This window comes from Marmota flaviventris, chromosome 3 (genome assembly GCF_047511675.1).
Source record: "Marmota flaviventris isolate mMarFla1 chromosome 3, mMarFla1.hap1, whole genome shotgun sequence".
In the NCBI taxonomy this organism is placed as follows: Eukaryota; Metazoa; Chordata; class Mammalia; order Rodentia; family Sciuridae; genus Marmota; species Marmota flaviventris.
In genome coordinates, this window is record NC_092500.1 from 67,012,564 (window position 1) to 67,026,126 (window position 13,563).

General features: G+C 49.9%; 1 protein-coding gene across 21 annotated transcripts in view; it reads right to left on the minus strand.

Annotated features, from left to right (window-relative positions):
• Prpf40b (pre-mRNA processing factor 40 homolog B) overlaps nucleotides 1–13,563 on the minus strand; it is a 107,377-nt gene that overhangs the window by 31,561 nt on the left and 62,253 nt on the right. For 7 of the 21 annotated variants that reach the window (XM_071609882.1, XM_071609874.1, XM_071609881.1 and 4 more), the window contains exons 3-25: nucleotides 13,205–13,264; nucleotides 12,887–13,030; nucleotides 12,544–12,609; nucleotides 11,836–11,863; nucleotides 11,580–11,605; nucleotides 11,339–11,449; nucleotides 10,931–11,051; nucleotides 10,821–10,845; nucleotides 10,412–10,612; nucleotides 10,049–10,178; nucleotides 9,896–9,960; nucleotides 9,221–9,385; nucleotides 9,012–9,120; nucleotides 8,507–8,657; nucleotides 7,641–7,774; nucleotides 6,907–7,021; nucleotides 6,671–6,762; nucleotides 1,649–2,113; nucleotides 1,343–1,438; nucleotides 1,040–1,129; nucleotides 652–829; nucleotides 298–359; nucleotides 45–188 (exon numbers count right to left, since the gene is read on the minus strand). In XM_071609882.1, the coding sequence (XP_071465983.1) occupies nucleotides 45–188; nucleotides 298–359; nucleotides 652–829; nucleotides 1,040–1,129; nucleotides 1,343–1,438; nucleotides 1,649–2,113; nucleotides 6,671–6,762; nucleotides 6,907–7,021; nucleotides 7,641–7,774; nucleotides 8,507–8,657; nucleotides 9,012–9,120; nucleotides 9,221–9,385; nucleotides 9,896–9,960; nucleotides 10,049–10,178; nucleotides 10,412–10,612; nucleotides 10,821–10,845; nucleotides 10,931–11,051; nucleotides 11,339–11,449; nucleotides 11,580–11,605; nucleotides 11,836–11,863; nucleotides 12,544–12,609; nucleotides 12,887–13,030; nucleotides 13,205–13,264 (2,778 nt within the window). The remainder of the gene's footprint in view (nucleotides 1–44; nucleotides 189–297; nucleotides 360–651; nucleotides 830–1,039; nucleotides 1,130–1,342; nucleotides 1,439–1,648; nucleotides 2,114–6,670; nucleotides 6,763–6,906; nucleotides 7,022–7,640; nucleotides 7,775–8,506; nucleotides 8,658–9,011; nucleotides 9,121–9,220; nucleotides 9,386–9,895; nucleotides 9,961–10,048; nucleotides 10,179–10,411; nucleotides 10,613–10,820; nucleotides 10,846–10,930; nucleotides 11,052–11,338; nucleotides 11,450–11,579; nucleotides 11,606–11,835; nucleotides 11,864–12,543; nucleotides 12,610–12,886; nucleotides 13,031–13,204; nucleotides 13,265–13,563) is intronic. The other 14 variants (XM_071609885.1, XM_071609883.1, XM_071609886.1 and 11 more) reach the window with 6 other exon arrangements.

Below are 13,563 nucleotides of genomic sequence, written 5' to 3' on the forward strand. Positions count from 1 at the left end.
GAGTGCTGCCTGGCTGGGGCTGGGCCCCTGCCTCTGCCTCTCACCTTCTCCTTCTTGACTCCAAAGCCTGGGGAGCGATTAGGGAGCTCTGCCTGCCGAAGGTCCCTATCCTTGTCTTGTTCTTGTTCTTTCTCTTCACTCTCCTTGCCAGCTTTCTCCTCGGGGTCTGTCTCACTCTCAGGGCTGTTCTGTAAAAGTCCAGAGCCCAACTCCTCAGCTTCTGTGGACAGCTGGGAGGTAGGTGGAACAGATCCCACAAAATAGCAAGGTCTTAAGCAGAGTTCCTTCTCTACTCACCGACTTGTGTCTTCTCTTTTTAGTTTTCTTTTTTGGTTTCTTGGCTTTCCGAAGGCCATGATCTGGAGATAAAAAATTCCTACTAACTCCCATAGGGAAAAAGGAGAGCTCAGTCTCTTCTCTGCCACAGCCCTCTATGTTCATTCTTTGTAGACCTGGGCCTTGTGGTTTGAGAAAGGTTGAATCTAGTTTTCCTTCCTTCTCCTGGTTTCCTGTCTAGGCAGGAACAGGAAGTTCTTCCCATCCTCACAGATCAGCCCTCCTAATCCACTCCACCCTCAAGGGTGCTAGAGCTTGCTGAGTTCCTCCTCTTAATCATCATCCACAGTTCTCCATCTTCCAGCATCTGCTTACCTGATCCAAGAAGAAGGTGGGAGGATGGGGAGCCCCGTCCTCCAAGGGCAACACCCCCACTTTCAACTGAATCAAGTGAGGATGAGGGATCAGAGGCAGACTCTGAGAGATTTCGCCTCCTCCGCTTGGGGGGCCGGAGGGATGGTGGGGGCAGCTCCTCCTCTTCCGACTCGGAGCCCTGGGCACATAAACAGATATGGGTTAATGCAGAGGTTCTCTGGCCTCTAGAGCTCTTGTCTGTGAATTGGGGATAGAGAAGAGGATCCAGGATTCCAAAAAGAATCCTCAAATTTCCTTCCAATGGAGGTGACATAGGGCAAAACAAGAAGTGTCGAGTACCCCAAAACAATCCAGCCTCACCCCCACATCCCTCTACCTGCCAACTCACAGAGGGTGAGTGGGAACGCTTGTGATGGTGTTTCTTGCCCTTCCTGCCATGCTTTCGGCCTTTGGTGTGGAGGTGCTGGCATTCAGTCTGCTAGAAGCAGAGGGAGAAAGGTGAGGACTATGCCTCCCTGTCTTAGGTTAGGGCCTTTTGCCTATCCCAGGTCTCCCTTAGGCTTCTCCATCCTTAGCTGTCCAGGGAAAGGAAAGACCTAGGATAGGATGCGAGGCCACTGAGGTCTCTGATGAACAGGCCTAGGGAATTCAAGCACTTATGACAGATCCAAAGGGTAAGAGCCTGACTCACCTCCAGCACCTGCAGGAACTCCCGGAAGAGCCGGATCCTTTCCGACTCTAGGGTGATCTGCTCAAAGGCTGAGTCGCACACAAAGCGCTCACGGACCTTGAACGGGGAGAGCACTGCTGATCAGACCAGGCTCCACCCAGCCGGGCTTGAACACCTCCACGAGCATAGGGCAGGGCGGGGGCAGAGGAAGGAAGGGAACTGGAGCCGGCCCAGGGCTGTGCTGTGACTGGGGTGGGCCCTCAGTGGTGGAGAAACTCCGCTGCCCTCAGGCTTGAGGGGTGACTGGGGCCAGGCTGCGCTCCTGACCTCTTCCCACGCAGTGCCCAGCTCCAGAGCAGGCACGGCCTGCCTCAGCATGCTTCGAAAGGCAGCTTCTCTGCGCCGCATCCTTCGTGCCTCCTCCTTTTCCCGCTCCCTCTCCCGTGCCTCTGCCTTCTCCAGAAGCTGAAGACAGAGATGCAGAACAAGGTCACCCAGAAGGGTGAGTGCCCAGGGCCCACTCAGGCATACCTTAAGAGGTAGAAAGTTGGGGTCTGGCCTTCTGTCATGATCCCCTGAACCCAGGACAGTCAGTAGGACAAGAGTGAAAAGGGAAGGAGTAAGACAATGGGATAAGTAAAAAAAATCCAAGACCCACCCCACCCTGCCCCTCACACTATTGAAGGTCAGCTTGATGTTGCCTGCGTCCAGCGCAGCAGCCCTCTTGTCAAAGCTTATGACGTGGGCGAAGTCTTCAAACGCTGTGTTCACCTCCACGCAGAAGCCCCGGTCCTGTAGGCACAGCAACACATGAAGCAGGGGGCACCACAGGCCTGAGGCCTAAGGCTGACAGGCATAGGAATCAGACCAGAGGATGTTCAAAAAGCCCGTCCTCAAGAGGATCCACACAACTGTGCCACACTTCAGAAACCACACTGTTTTAAGTCATCATCTGACAAGCTCCCATGCCTATCCCTGGTCTGGTTGTCACATGGAGCTAAAGGGCTGGCGATGTCTCTGTGTTTGCTGAGTGATGCCTAAAGTTCTCACAATTAGCTCTTTGTTCCTTTGGCTTATAGCTCTGGTCCCAGTTAGATCTTCCTATTGCTCAGGGAAGTTTCATGAATTCTCAATCAACATCTGCTGGTCTCTATGTTTTGGTTCCAGTTATTGAATGCCTGTTATGTACCAGATACCCTGTGAGTGCTTCACACACATTTAATCCTCCTGGTTATTACATTATAATTTTACATAGGAGAAATGAGAGCACCTGCTCAAGATCTCATAGGTGAACCTATGGCTGGGAAAGAACATTACCCCAGGTCTTTCTAGCAGAAATGGAGGCCATCAGGTGAGCAACTCCCCAGCAATGTTAGAAACATGCCCCATTTTCTGGCACCATGGCCAGGCTCTGTACTTATCACCACAGCCTCATATCCCAAAGAGACAGAGGCTTAGAATGATTCATTTGGCCCAAGACAACGCAAGTGATGTGGCCACTAGGGCTTAAGTCAGCAGGGACACAGCCATATTCCCTACTCTCACTCTACATCTACACAGCTCTAACTTCCTCTGATCTACCTGCTGAGGGAGGAGGTTTGCTCTTCGTTCTCTCTACAAGTACTTCCTCAGCTCACACTTCTCCAACCCTTCTCAAATACATTCACTCTTTCTTAGGGAAGTGAAGGCTTCAATATCATCCGTACTGGCTCCTTCCATCAAGCACACATCTCACTTTACCTGTAACATCCCTTCCATCCTGCTCTCACTTAACTACCCCTGCTTTTCTTTAATTTCAAAATCTCTTAAAATGCAGCACAAAGGAAAAGGAATAAACATTGACAGCCTGTTATAGACAAGATGTTTTACAAATGTTATTTACGTTTTACAAATGTTATTTTAATTCTCATGGTCTTGCAAATGGATTATCCCTACTTTTACAGAAAAGGAAATTGAAGCTCAGAAGTACTACATAACTTGCAGACGTCTCAGCCAATAAGAGCCAGGAGTTACTTGACTCTGAAACATGTTGTCCCAAAGCCACTGGCTTCATGGTCACACTCTCCCAAGTCACTCATGTTGTAATAGTCAAATTCAAGGGTTCCTGTTCAGTCCTCATTCATCTGGTCCTTGGTGCTTCTGCTGTTTACTTCTTCAACACTACCCTCCTTCTTTAGGTCCCTCCTATACCTACCTCTTGTCACCTCTTTTATATGTGTACGATCCTAATAATAGCAGTTTATCCTTTTTTCACGAGCCACTCACAGCCTTGTAGATTCAAACAGCAAGTCTTTATTCCCGACCTCTCACCCGCACTCTACACGCACGTTCTGGGGAAAATCCACCTCCACTCAGCTCTGCATCCCAAAATACTCTCTGAATCCCGCGAGAACTCAACGGGAACTCCAGGAGCGGGCGGGCGCCTGAGGCAGCAGGATACTCCCTATTCCCAGCAGGATACACCCTAAACCTGGACCCACCCTAATCTAGCAGGATCCTCCCTAAACCCCGATCCACCCTGGTCCTTGAGCAGGGTCACCTTTCTCAAACATTCGTGCAATGTCACTGCAAATGACCTGGGTCCAAGGCAAGCCCATTTCCACAATGGAGAGTCCTCCCTCTAAGCAACATTGGGTAGGCTGACAAAGAAATTGCCATGCGTCATTCCTACTTGGCAATGGCTCTCAGCACACTACCTGATTTATACTTTCCCTGACAACCTCATCCTTCACCTCTCTGCTGATTTTCAAACCCATACGAGACTGTATATTTCACAGACACTTCAAATTCAACAGATCCTAAGATATATGCTCCCTTGGGATATGCTCGCATATGCTCCTCACCTCCAAGCTCTTAGTGATCTCCCACAGGCCCAGCCATCTACCTCCAATTATCTACCTGTTCCAAGTCCAGGCCCTGTGTTATCCTACAGATGAGAGGGGCCACCATAGTTCACCTGGCTGTGGATGGCCACAGAAAACTCCTGAGCTCATTTGTCTTCTAAAAGCAGTAGCCCCCATGGAGGAACAGGAAGAGGAGCTATCTAAAACAGCTTATTTCTCAGGTGCTGTGGAAAGACAGAACTTAGCAAGGGCAGGAGCCCTGCAGAACAATTGTCAGTATCAGCCACTCTGGCTAAAAGTTAACCAGGCAAAAAATTAACTATATCGGGATATTAGTTTATATAACTATCCTATTTAAAATACAGTATTTGCTTTATTCTTCCTTGCTCCAGGTTGCTTTTGAGAATAATTCCCCTAATGGAATTCCTACTGTAATCCTGCTCTTCCTGCTTATTCCTTACTAATGGTGACATCATTCATGGCCCCATCCCTGCACCTCCTCCTTTTCCCTCAAGTTTATAAAACAACCTGGCAATTCCACTTTTCAGTGACTCTATCACACTGTTTTTAAACTTTTCAAACAAGAAACTTTTTTTTCAATAAAAATCATATGTAGCATCTCAATGTATTAAAGAGATGCAAGCTCCTCCATTCAAAAACAGAGGAAGAAGTATAGAATCCCCAGATACTAAACCTCCACCCCTTGCTTTTCTCAAGGTGCCTATGGCAGCTCAAGCCCAGCTGGATTCATACAGCTCATTCTCCTCATGTGCCATCCCTACTGCCTTGCCTGGAGATCACCACCAACCTAGACCCTGAGAAGGCCAGCTGACTGGTCTCCCTGTCTTCATTCCTCCTTCCTTCATTCCTAACCCAGCCTCTGGCATTTAGTACTGCTCTGACTTTGGTACCAAGTAGCCTTGGTATCAGAGAAGAGGCCTGGGGATGAATCAGAGGATGACTAAAACTTAAAAAGTATCTGAATTACTTGCCACTGTCACTTGAGGTTTCTACCACTGTCTCCACCACTAATATCTCCCCTAGTGACATAAACACTCCAGACTGGGAGATGCTACCACACACTATCACCAGTGGCTTTTCCAAGATGCCATATGATATTACTTACAAGATAAAAATCCAAATTTCTTATTTTAGCATTCAAGACACTTTACATGCAGGGCTTTACTTCCACACAGGGCATATGGTTCCGGAGAAACAGAGGAAGTCACAGGACAATATGATACATCTTACCTAATAGTAACTTAAAAATATTAAATTCATATTAAATAGGAAGGTGATGTGGGATTAAAATGCAGCATGTGCATGAGTTTGTAAGGTAAAACAAAGGACTTCAAAGAAACTTCATAGGGCTGAGGATGTACTCAGTCGTAAAGCGCTTACCTAGCATGTGCTAGGCCCTGGGTTCAAGCCCCAGTACCCACCCCCCCACAAAAAAAAGGTGGTTATGTGCAATGGTACTATTTTATTAATTTTATTCCTAAGTCCTTCTCAACTCAGACACCAAGTTAATCTCACCTGTAATTAGGTGTCCTTTGGTAGAACACTCATCATTTTTTAAATAAGGAAACCAAGGCTCAGAAAGGTTAAATGGCCTAGTCAAGGTCACATATTAGTAAGGGATTAATCTGGACTGTTAGCCCAGTCTGCCTCAGGTTCTGCTTCTAACCACTGGACTGGACTGAACTATCTCCTCAAATGCACTGGAATGTTCTTCACTTCCAAAGGAAAAATGCTTTCTTTTTTTCTTTTGAAACATTAGAGTCTCTTCACTTGCATAATTACCCATCTTTTCTAACTGTGACAGACACGGGCACTATTTCTTCAGTATAAAGAAAGTGGCAGTGCACATGGGATGGTACATGGCAGCTGATACTCAATGCAGTATTAAGAAGGCATTAAGGAGTAGTGAGGCAAAGAACAACGTGCCCTTTCTGAGAAGGCAATGGCATCTCAGTCTGATTCCACAGAATGCCTCACAAAACCAGCCCAGTGCTGCCTGTCTTTTATGTTAAATCTTCCAATTTAAAAATGTTAATAATGAATTCCAAATTTTTCTAAACCACCATGCTGGTCAGAAAGCATATTTCTATTGCCTATTAATTTATAATTATCTATACTTTTTGCTCCTCAAACTCACCATACACTTTCCACCCACCTGCCTTTTTATGCCTAGGACATTCTGCCCTCCTCTACTCCTTTATAAAAGTGCAGTTCAAATGATAATTCTTCCAATTAATCTCTGTAATAACACCTGCTCCCCTGCATAACTGTTCTCATGTCTATCTTTGTTTAGTACCATGAGTTCCTATGAGCAGAAATCATGTCTATTCATTACTATATCCCAATTCAAGGTAAAGAACCACAGTAGATATCTGCTGAACAAGCTGCTACACTCTTGCAAAATGGGACTCATCAGGGAATCTGTGCAGGGACTCTGTGGCTTGCACATAGCCTGTGTTCATCCATAACCCCAGGTTCCCCTCACCTTAAGAATATCCTTAATGATCTTCTTCTCATCATGAAAACGTGCCTTCAACTCTTCCACATAGAACTTGAACAAGTCCAGAGGGGTAGAGCCTGCAGGGAGGGAGGGAGGGGGGGCCTGGCGGGCGGCAGCTTCCCAAGGCCTGGGGTGGGGTCGAGGACAGGACCAGGGAGTGGGAATGCAGAGGCATCAGGGCAGGAAGCCAGACCAGAGAAGGGGGAGCCTGGCTGCCTTACCCGGCTGGCCCAGCATGTTGGCAAAGCGGACATCAGTGCTGACTGCTGGGTACAGCTCCATCCAGGTAGACATGGAGTGCAGCTGCCCTGTCTCGTGCAGCTCGTCCAGGAAGGTCTAAGCAAGGAGAGGCCAGGGATAGGGAAAGTGAGATAGGAAGGAAGAAAGGGAATGGCAGAGGGAAAGGCAGGAGCAATCCAGACTCCGGAAATCCAGGCAAGGGAGACAGAGAGGAGATACAGATGTAGAGGAAGAGAACACTACTAAAAGAAGAGAATATAAATATAGAGGTACAGCGAAAAATGAAAACAAGCCAGTCTGGGAGGCAGCACCATCTTCCATGACTTGGTTGCAACTTTCTTTTGTGATCCAATCCAACTAAATCATCCCCATACTGCCACCCTTAAGCTGGAGGATAATCTCTACCTGTCTGCTCCCCACCCAAAGGAAATGCACATGGCCTAGCTGCCACACTGCCTGCTGTGTGTGCTCTTCAAAGCAGAGAGCACTCTGCTGGTGGTTTCTGGGAGGTACATACATCTGGTCTCCCTAGAGGAGCACAGTCCAGAGTTGAAGGGACACAGCAGGGAGCAGAACTGGAGGCAGAGAGAAGCCTTGTGAAGCTTGGTCAAAAGAGGGACAAAGCAGGCAGCCTAGCCCAAAGCAGGCAGGGCATGGGTAGAAGTTACTGTCTGGGGTAGAGCTGAGCTCTAATCCCCAAGGGCAGCAAAAATACCTGGAAAGCCTCCCGGTTCTTGCGCTGCTGGCGCCGTTCCCGAAGTCGGGCCCGTTCCCGCTCTTCCTCCTCCTCCCTCTCCAAAGCTCGGATGTGCTCTTCAAAGCAGATCAGGGCATCTTCCTTGTCCATGTCTATAGGTAGGAAGGAGGCTCAGCAGGTGCCATACTAGCAGGATACCCTCTCAGATTCAGTACCCAGTGTCTCAAGGTTGATGTTCCTGTGGGTACTGGGGACACTCAGGTTAGTGGGGAAAGCAGAGAAAAGGATTCTGTGGGAGTAGCTACTTCAACGGCAGTTCTTGAGGGAGATCATTCATTGCATTAGAAAAAAATCAGCAAGTTTTCAGCCCTGATGTGATTTCTGGTGTGAGTTACTAGAAGCCATCCCATGAAACCCGTTTTCTCAGGATCTGAGGTTTCACATCATAGGGAAGCAAAGTCAATCAGGCTTTGATGTAACTTCCGAAAATAATTTGTCATATCATCAGTGATCACAGATCAGCAACTGTTTATTGTAGCATCCGTGACCAGTTAATGCCCTGATGCTATGACAATTTAAGACTACAGTCACATAAACTACAAATATGATCATCATCTCCAGGAAAGGGAGGCAGAGAGGAGGAGATACAGATATAGAGGAAAAGAACACTGATTCCTATATCCCAGAGCTCTTCCTCCAAGAACACACAATGTCCAGGCCAACAGTGAACTCCAGAGGGAGGGAGAGGATATCTAGTGACTTGAGTATTGGAGACTTCTAGAATGAGCAGGAGGTGCAATGGAGTGGTGGTATAAGGCAAGCTCTGGGATCCCAAGTCATGTAAAAAGGGGAAGGGTCAGGTGGGAGTGGAGACTCAAGCTTACTTTGCAGCTGATGGTCCTGAGCAAAACTGGGGTTATCCATGAGGTATTGTTGTGCCTGGGACCATGTAGTCTGGAAGTTGACACTACTCATTCCATCCAGGATGCTCTTCAGGGCCTGAATATTTCGGCGCCGGAGCTGCTTGGCCTGTTCCTGGGGAGCCACAGGATCAAGATGAGGCTAGGCAAGCCAGAGCTACCCAAGTGGGCCTGGCAGAGGAGAATTCGGGAAAGGGAGTATCTCAAGAACCCTAGGAGGAGGACTAGACTTTCATGTCCCCAGGTAGGGGAGGAACCAACCTGTCCAATTCCTCCTCGCCCTCCCAGACCCAAGACTACAGGCTCAGGGCAGAAATGGGGGGACATATAAGTGTCACATCAGCTTCCAAGTCAGGAGCTGGGACATTGGGGAGTAGAGAAATAAATGGCCAGAGTCCATAAAAGAGCAAAGACAAGGAAGGTCCAAGATATTATTGGGTCTGAAGGATCTGGCCCAATGACCATTTACCTTCTCCTTCTTGGCCAGGAAGAAGAGGACATCATCATAAACCTCTTTTCGATCCCTCTCAGGGACCACAGCCCAGACCTCCAGTTCCCCAAAGGTCTGTTCTGCCCGCCTGTGGAGCACATGGGCTGTGAGTAGATAGGCAGAGAGCAGATCACTGAGCCTTTGCGTTCTCCGGGTTCCCAAGCCCCAGCCCAGCCCAGCCCCCTAACCGGTAGCGGGTGGTGGAGGTCATGCGTTCATGCTGTTCCAGGAAATGCTGTAAGGTCTGCTTGGCCTCCTTGGCCCTTAGCCGGGCCTCTTCCTTCTCCTCCTTCTCCCGCTGTGCCTTGTAAGCATTGAATGCCTGCTTTTTCTCACTTAGTTTGGGCAAGGCACTAGGGTACAAATGGCAAGAATGGAGTGGAAACAAAAGAGTCTGCTTGAACCATCCTCTATAGCCCACAAAGTAGGATCATAGGACACTGGGGGTCTCCACAGAGCTGAATGGGGGGCAGGGCATGTAAGGGCTCAGCCTACAGATGTGAGGGATATGGGCAGGAGTGAGGTAATAAGGGGAAGAGACACAACCCCCAGACACTGCTAACACTAGGCCCTTTTGCTTTGGTGTTCTCAAGTTGCTATCAGACCTCTGCCCTACTCAGGTCCTTCTTTCCCCAATTAATTCAATTCGATTCAATTTAATCCAATAAGCATTTATTGAATGTCTCATGTCAGATACCTTTCCATTTTCTTGTCCTAGCTTTTCCTCCCCTTGCTCTCCAATCTGGTCTGTCACTTTCCTAACTCCAGACCCCTTGAGCCTGATCTTGAGTTGGGGCTTCTCAGGGAATTCCTGGTCTGGCTGCTCTCACGAACATGGCCTGGCTCCCTCTGCCCAGGCCTACCTGTATCGGGGATCTGTGACTACCATCTTCATGGCCTGTTCCCATGAGGCATTGGAGGGGACAGCCTGGAATAGAGTAAGTAGGGGTCATGGGGCCTGCCCACCTCCAGATTCCTCCTTCCAGGTCTTCCTCCAGGAGCCCCACCCTCAGCACCTTGTCCCTCAGCAGTTCCTTGAATGCCTGCTTTGCCTTCTCTCGGTTGCTCCAACTGAGGCCAGACCTCTCTGGTTCTGGCTTGGATTCCTCCTCCTCTTGCTGTGTTAGCTGATGCTGTCCAGCAGAACTGGGGGGCAGAGGGGACTCAGCCACAGGGTACCCAGCCCTCACTGCTTTCAGTGTGCTGTACTCTCAGCAACATTTTACCCTCCTTGCTTCCCACAGTAGCCACTTTCTTCCCTTCAGAGGTCATTGCCCAGATCTTTATACCCCTCCCAAGAGGCCTGGCAGAGAATGAAGAATGAACCACGATAAAAGCCTGAGGCTAACATCTGGAATGCTGTTGGGGGCAGCCCTCACCTGCTGGGGCCCTCCTCTGGCTGCTGCAGAAACCCCTGCTCCAGGGGCTGGGCAGCCTCCGACACATCACAATCTTCACTCCCACCTGGCTCAGGTTCCAGGAGGCCCTTGGGCATTGGAGTGGGGCCAGGAGGTACAGGTGGGGGGTCAGGCTGAGGCTGAGGTGGCTGTGGCTGTGGTGTCTGCGGCTGTTGCATTTTTCTGTAGATAAGCCAAAATAGTGGTGTTGGAGCAGAGCAGGGATAGAGAAGGGCAGGTGCTTGCTGGCATCTTTACTCTGGGAAGGACTGGGGCCAGAGCAAATGACCTCACAAGGAGACTAAGAGCTGATTCCTCTCACAGAGTAGGGATACTGCAGAATTCATTCCCACCTCCCAAGTATGAATGGATAGGTGGGTGAGTCACTCACCCTGCAGCCTCTTGTTTGACTAGAGCTGCAATGGGAAAAGAACACAGTCAGAGTAGCAAAGGACCCCCACCACCTTGCCCAGACCTCCCCTTCCACCCAGGACCCCTCACCCTCCAGGTCATCCAGGTCCTTGGGCCGGGTCCAGCAGGACTCCTGACTCTGGTTATTATAGTAGTAAGGTTTGCCTGTGTCTGACTTGTACTCTTTCCAGGGACACTGAGACAGCAGCAGCTGCAAGAGGATGGGTCAAAGGATATCAGTAGGCTGGGGAGCTCTCTGGTCACAAGGGAGCTAATAAGACCCAGTGAATAGAGGACACAGTAGTCTGGAGCTACCATCTAACCTGGCTCAAATGGGGGAACATGGACTTCCTAGGATCCTAGGGAGGTATTTCTAGGGAGCATGGGGGTGGGCCAGGCAGCTTGGGACCTCTAATTATAATTAGTCAGAGATTCAGGGAAAGGACTTGGAAGGGTCAGGGCAGCTGAAAGGAAGGGCCACAAAGCCCCACTCAGGACCTCCGCCTTGGACTTGAGCACGCTGGGCTTCTCCCACACGGACTGCTTGTCATCAGCATTGTAGTAGTAGATGCGCCCATCAGGGGCCACATGCTCACTCCATAGGGCCCTCTGGGAGGAGGGGGGCACAGAATGGTGGTCAAGGCTCCTTTCCCAAAGCCTCTTCTTCTCACCCCAAACATTTAAATACCAACCTCCCATTTTCAGCTTTCCTACCCAGAGACTCAAGCTAGAAACTCACCGGAGGGCCTGTCCCAGCCACAGCAGCTAGAAAAGAAGCCAAAGGAAATGTACTAAGTTTTTGTTTAAACCCCCATCTTATCCCCACTTATCCTCCCTTATTCCATCCCCAGTAAATATCTCCCTGGTCCCATCAACATCCCAGGCTCCCTGGCATCCCAACAGGCATGATCCAGGGTGGGTTCCAGTCCATGGCCCCTCTCCCCTATACCCCCCAACCTCCGAGCCTGGGGGGAGCAGGCCCCCAGAAGACTCACAGCTGGCGGTGTCCGCACCCGGAGCCGTCTGCCGAAGAAAGAGGAGGGGGAAGGGTTGGGGCCAAGCCCAGTGGCCCCCAGGACCCAGGCCATGGGGGATGGAGAAGCAGGCCAGGCCAGGATCTGTGTGTCCTGCTCCCAGGGATTTCTCCTCCCTAACAGATCCCCTCCCTCCTGCCAGGGCCATGGCTCTCAGATCCCAGGGGGAATTGCACAACAGCTCCTTTCTTCATTGTCCTCAAGTCAGAGTATTTTGAGTCAACTTCAACTCCTGAGGCCCATCTCTTCAAAGTAGATGCCAAATTCTATATCCCACTCAGACTCTACTATACTGAGCACAAGAAGGTTTAGCGAGATCCCTGGGTGCCACTGCCTCCTCCAGAAGCAAAGAGCATGTGAAGAAAGGACTGTATTAGTGTGTCCACAGTGCATGGCCATGTGATGGAAAGAAGTGTCTGGTATGAGTGTGCTCCTGAAAGGTGCTGTGTGTGCACGGAGGTAACAAATATATATGCCTTTGGGGACGATCGGGAAACTAGAATTGCTGAGTACGCAGCTGGGGAGGAAGATTCCAGCATGGGGAATGCTGCTGGGGACCAGGGTGGATATAAGAAGACGGAAAGAAGTGGAGTCCACGCCCTTGTACTCCAAGTCAGACCCACAGAATTGCAGGGTACAGCCTGCTTCTTGCCAGCCCCTAGAGCTTACCGCGGCAGTGACAGGCACTGCTGGCATCAGCATTCCTGGCATCATCGGAGGTACCATTCCTGGTATCTATGGGTATAAAACCAGCCACTGAGGTTAGGGCAGGTGGATAGTGTCCCTTTCAGTTGGGGGTCCTAACAGATCCCACTGAGGTGGCCCAGGCAATCCTCAGGTTCTGGGTTTTCACCTTTCCTAAGAGTTGTCTCAGTCATTCAGCAGACAAATCCACATGGGCCTGGATCAAAGATCGTTTCTCTTCCCAGTTTCTGAAGTCTGAGTACCTCTCATTTCCACCCCCAATTAAACAAACAGGGTTTCCTGAGGCCCTCTGGAGGGAGACAATTACCTGTGTGAGTGGTGGTGGTGCCCCCATCGGTGGAAGCATTGGGGGCAAGATGCCAGGTGGCATGGGGGGGATGGCTGGTGGTCTCTGACTCATGGGTGGGAGCCCCATCGGAGGAAAGGGTGGGGGGATCCCTGGAGGGGGCATCTGGAAGTGAGGAAAGGAAGAAATATTGAACAGAGGAACACTGCCTTGCTAGGGACAGAGAAGACCCATCAGGAAGCATCCACCTGTTGTCCACCCAGCCCTCCACCCTGGCTTGGAGGTATTCCAAGGCTTTCATTTGAGAAGCACAAGGCATGAAACTGCCTCCCTCCTCACCACTGAGAAAGACAGGTAACTGGGGAGTTCTCTGGGTTTAACAGGCAAGCACACAGCTTCCTAAGAGGCAGGAAAAGGAAAGGGAACTGAAACAGCACCAGACTGGGGGAAGGCTATAACCCTTCAGCACTGCTCCCCAAGAAGCCTCTCGTGTGAAGGGCGGAAGGCAGCCATCCCCAGTTCTTCTGCCTCCCCTTTTTCTCTGACTCTACCAATGCAATTCCAGCCCAAATTCTGTGGCTTTTTTAAAAAGAGCACAGGTAAGGAGTAGTGAAAGAGAAAGACAGATCCACCCTGCGCTCACTCTAACGGAGTCTTTTCTCTTCCACTTCTACTTCCAGCCCCAGTGTGTCCCAGGG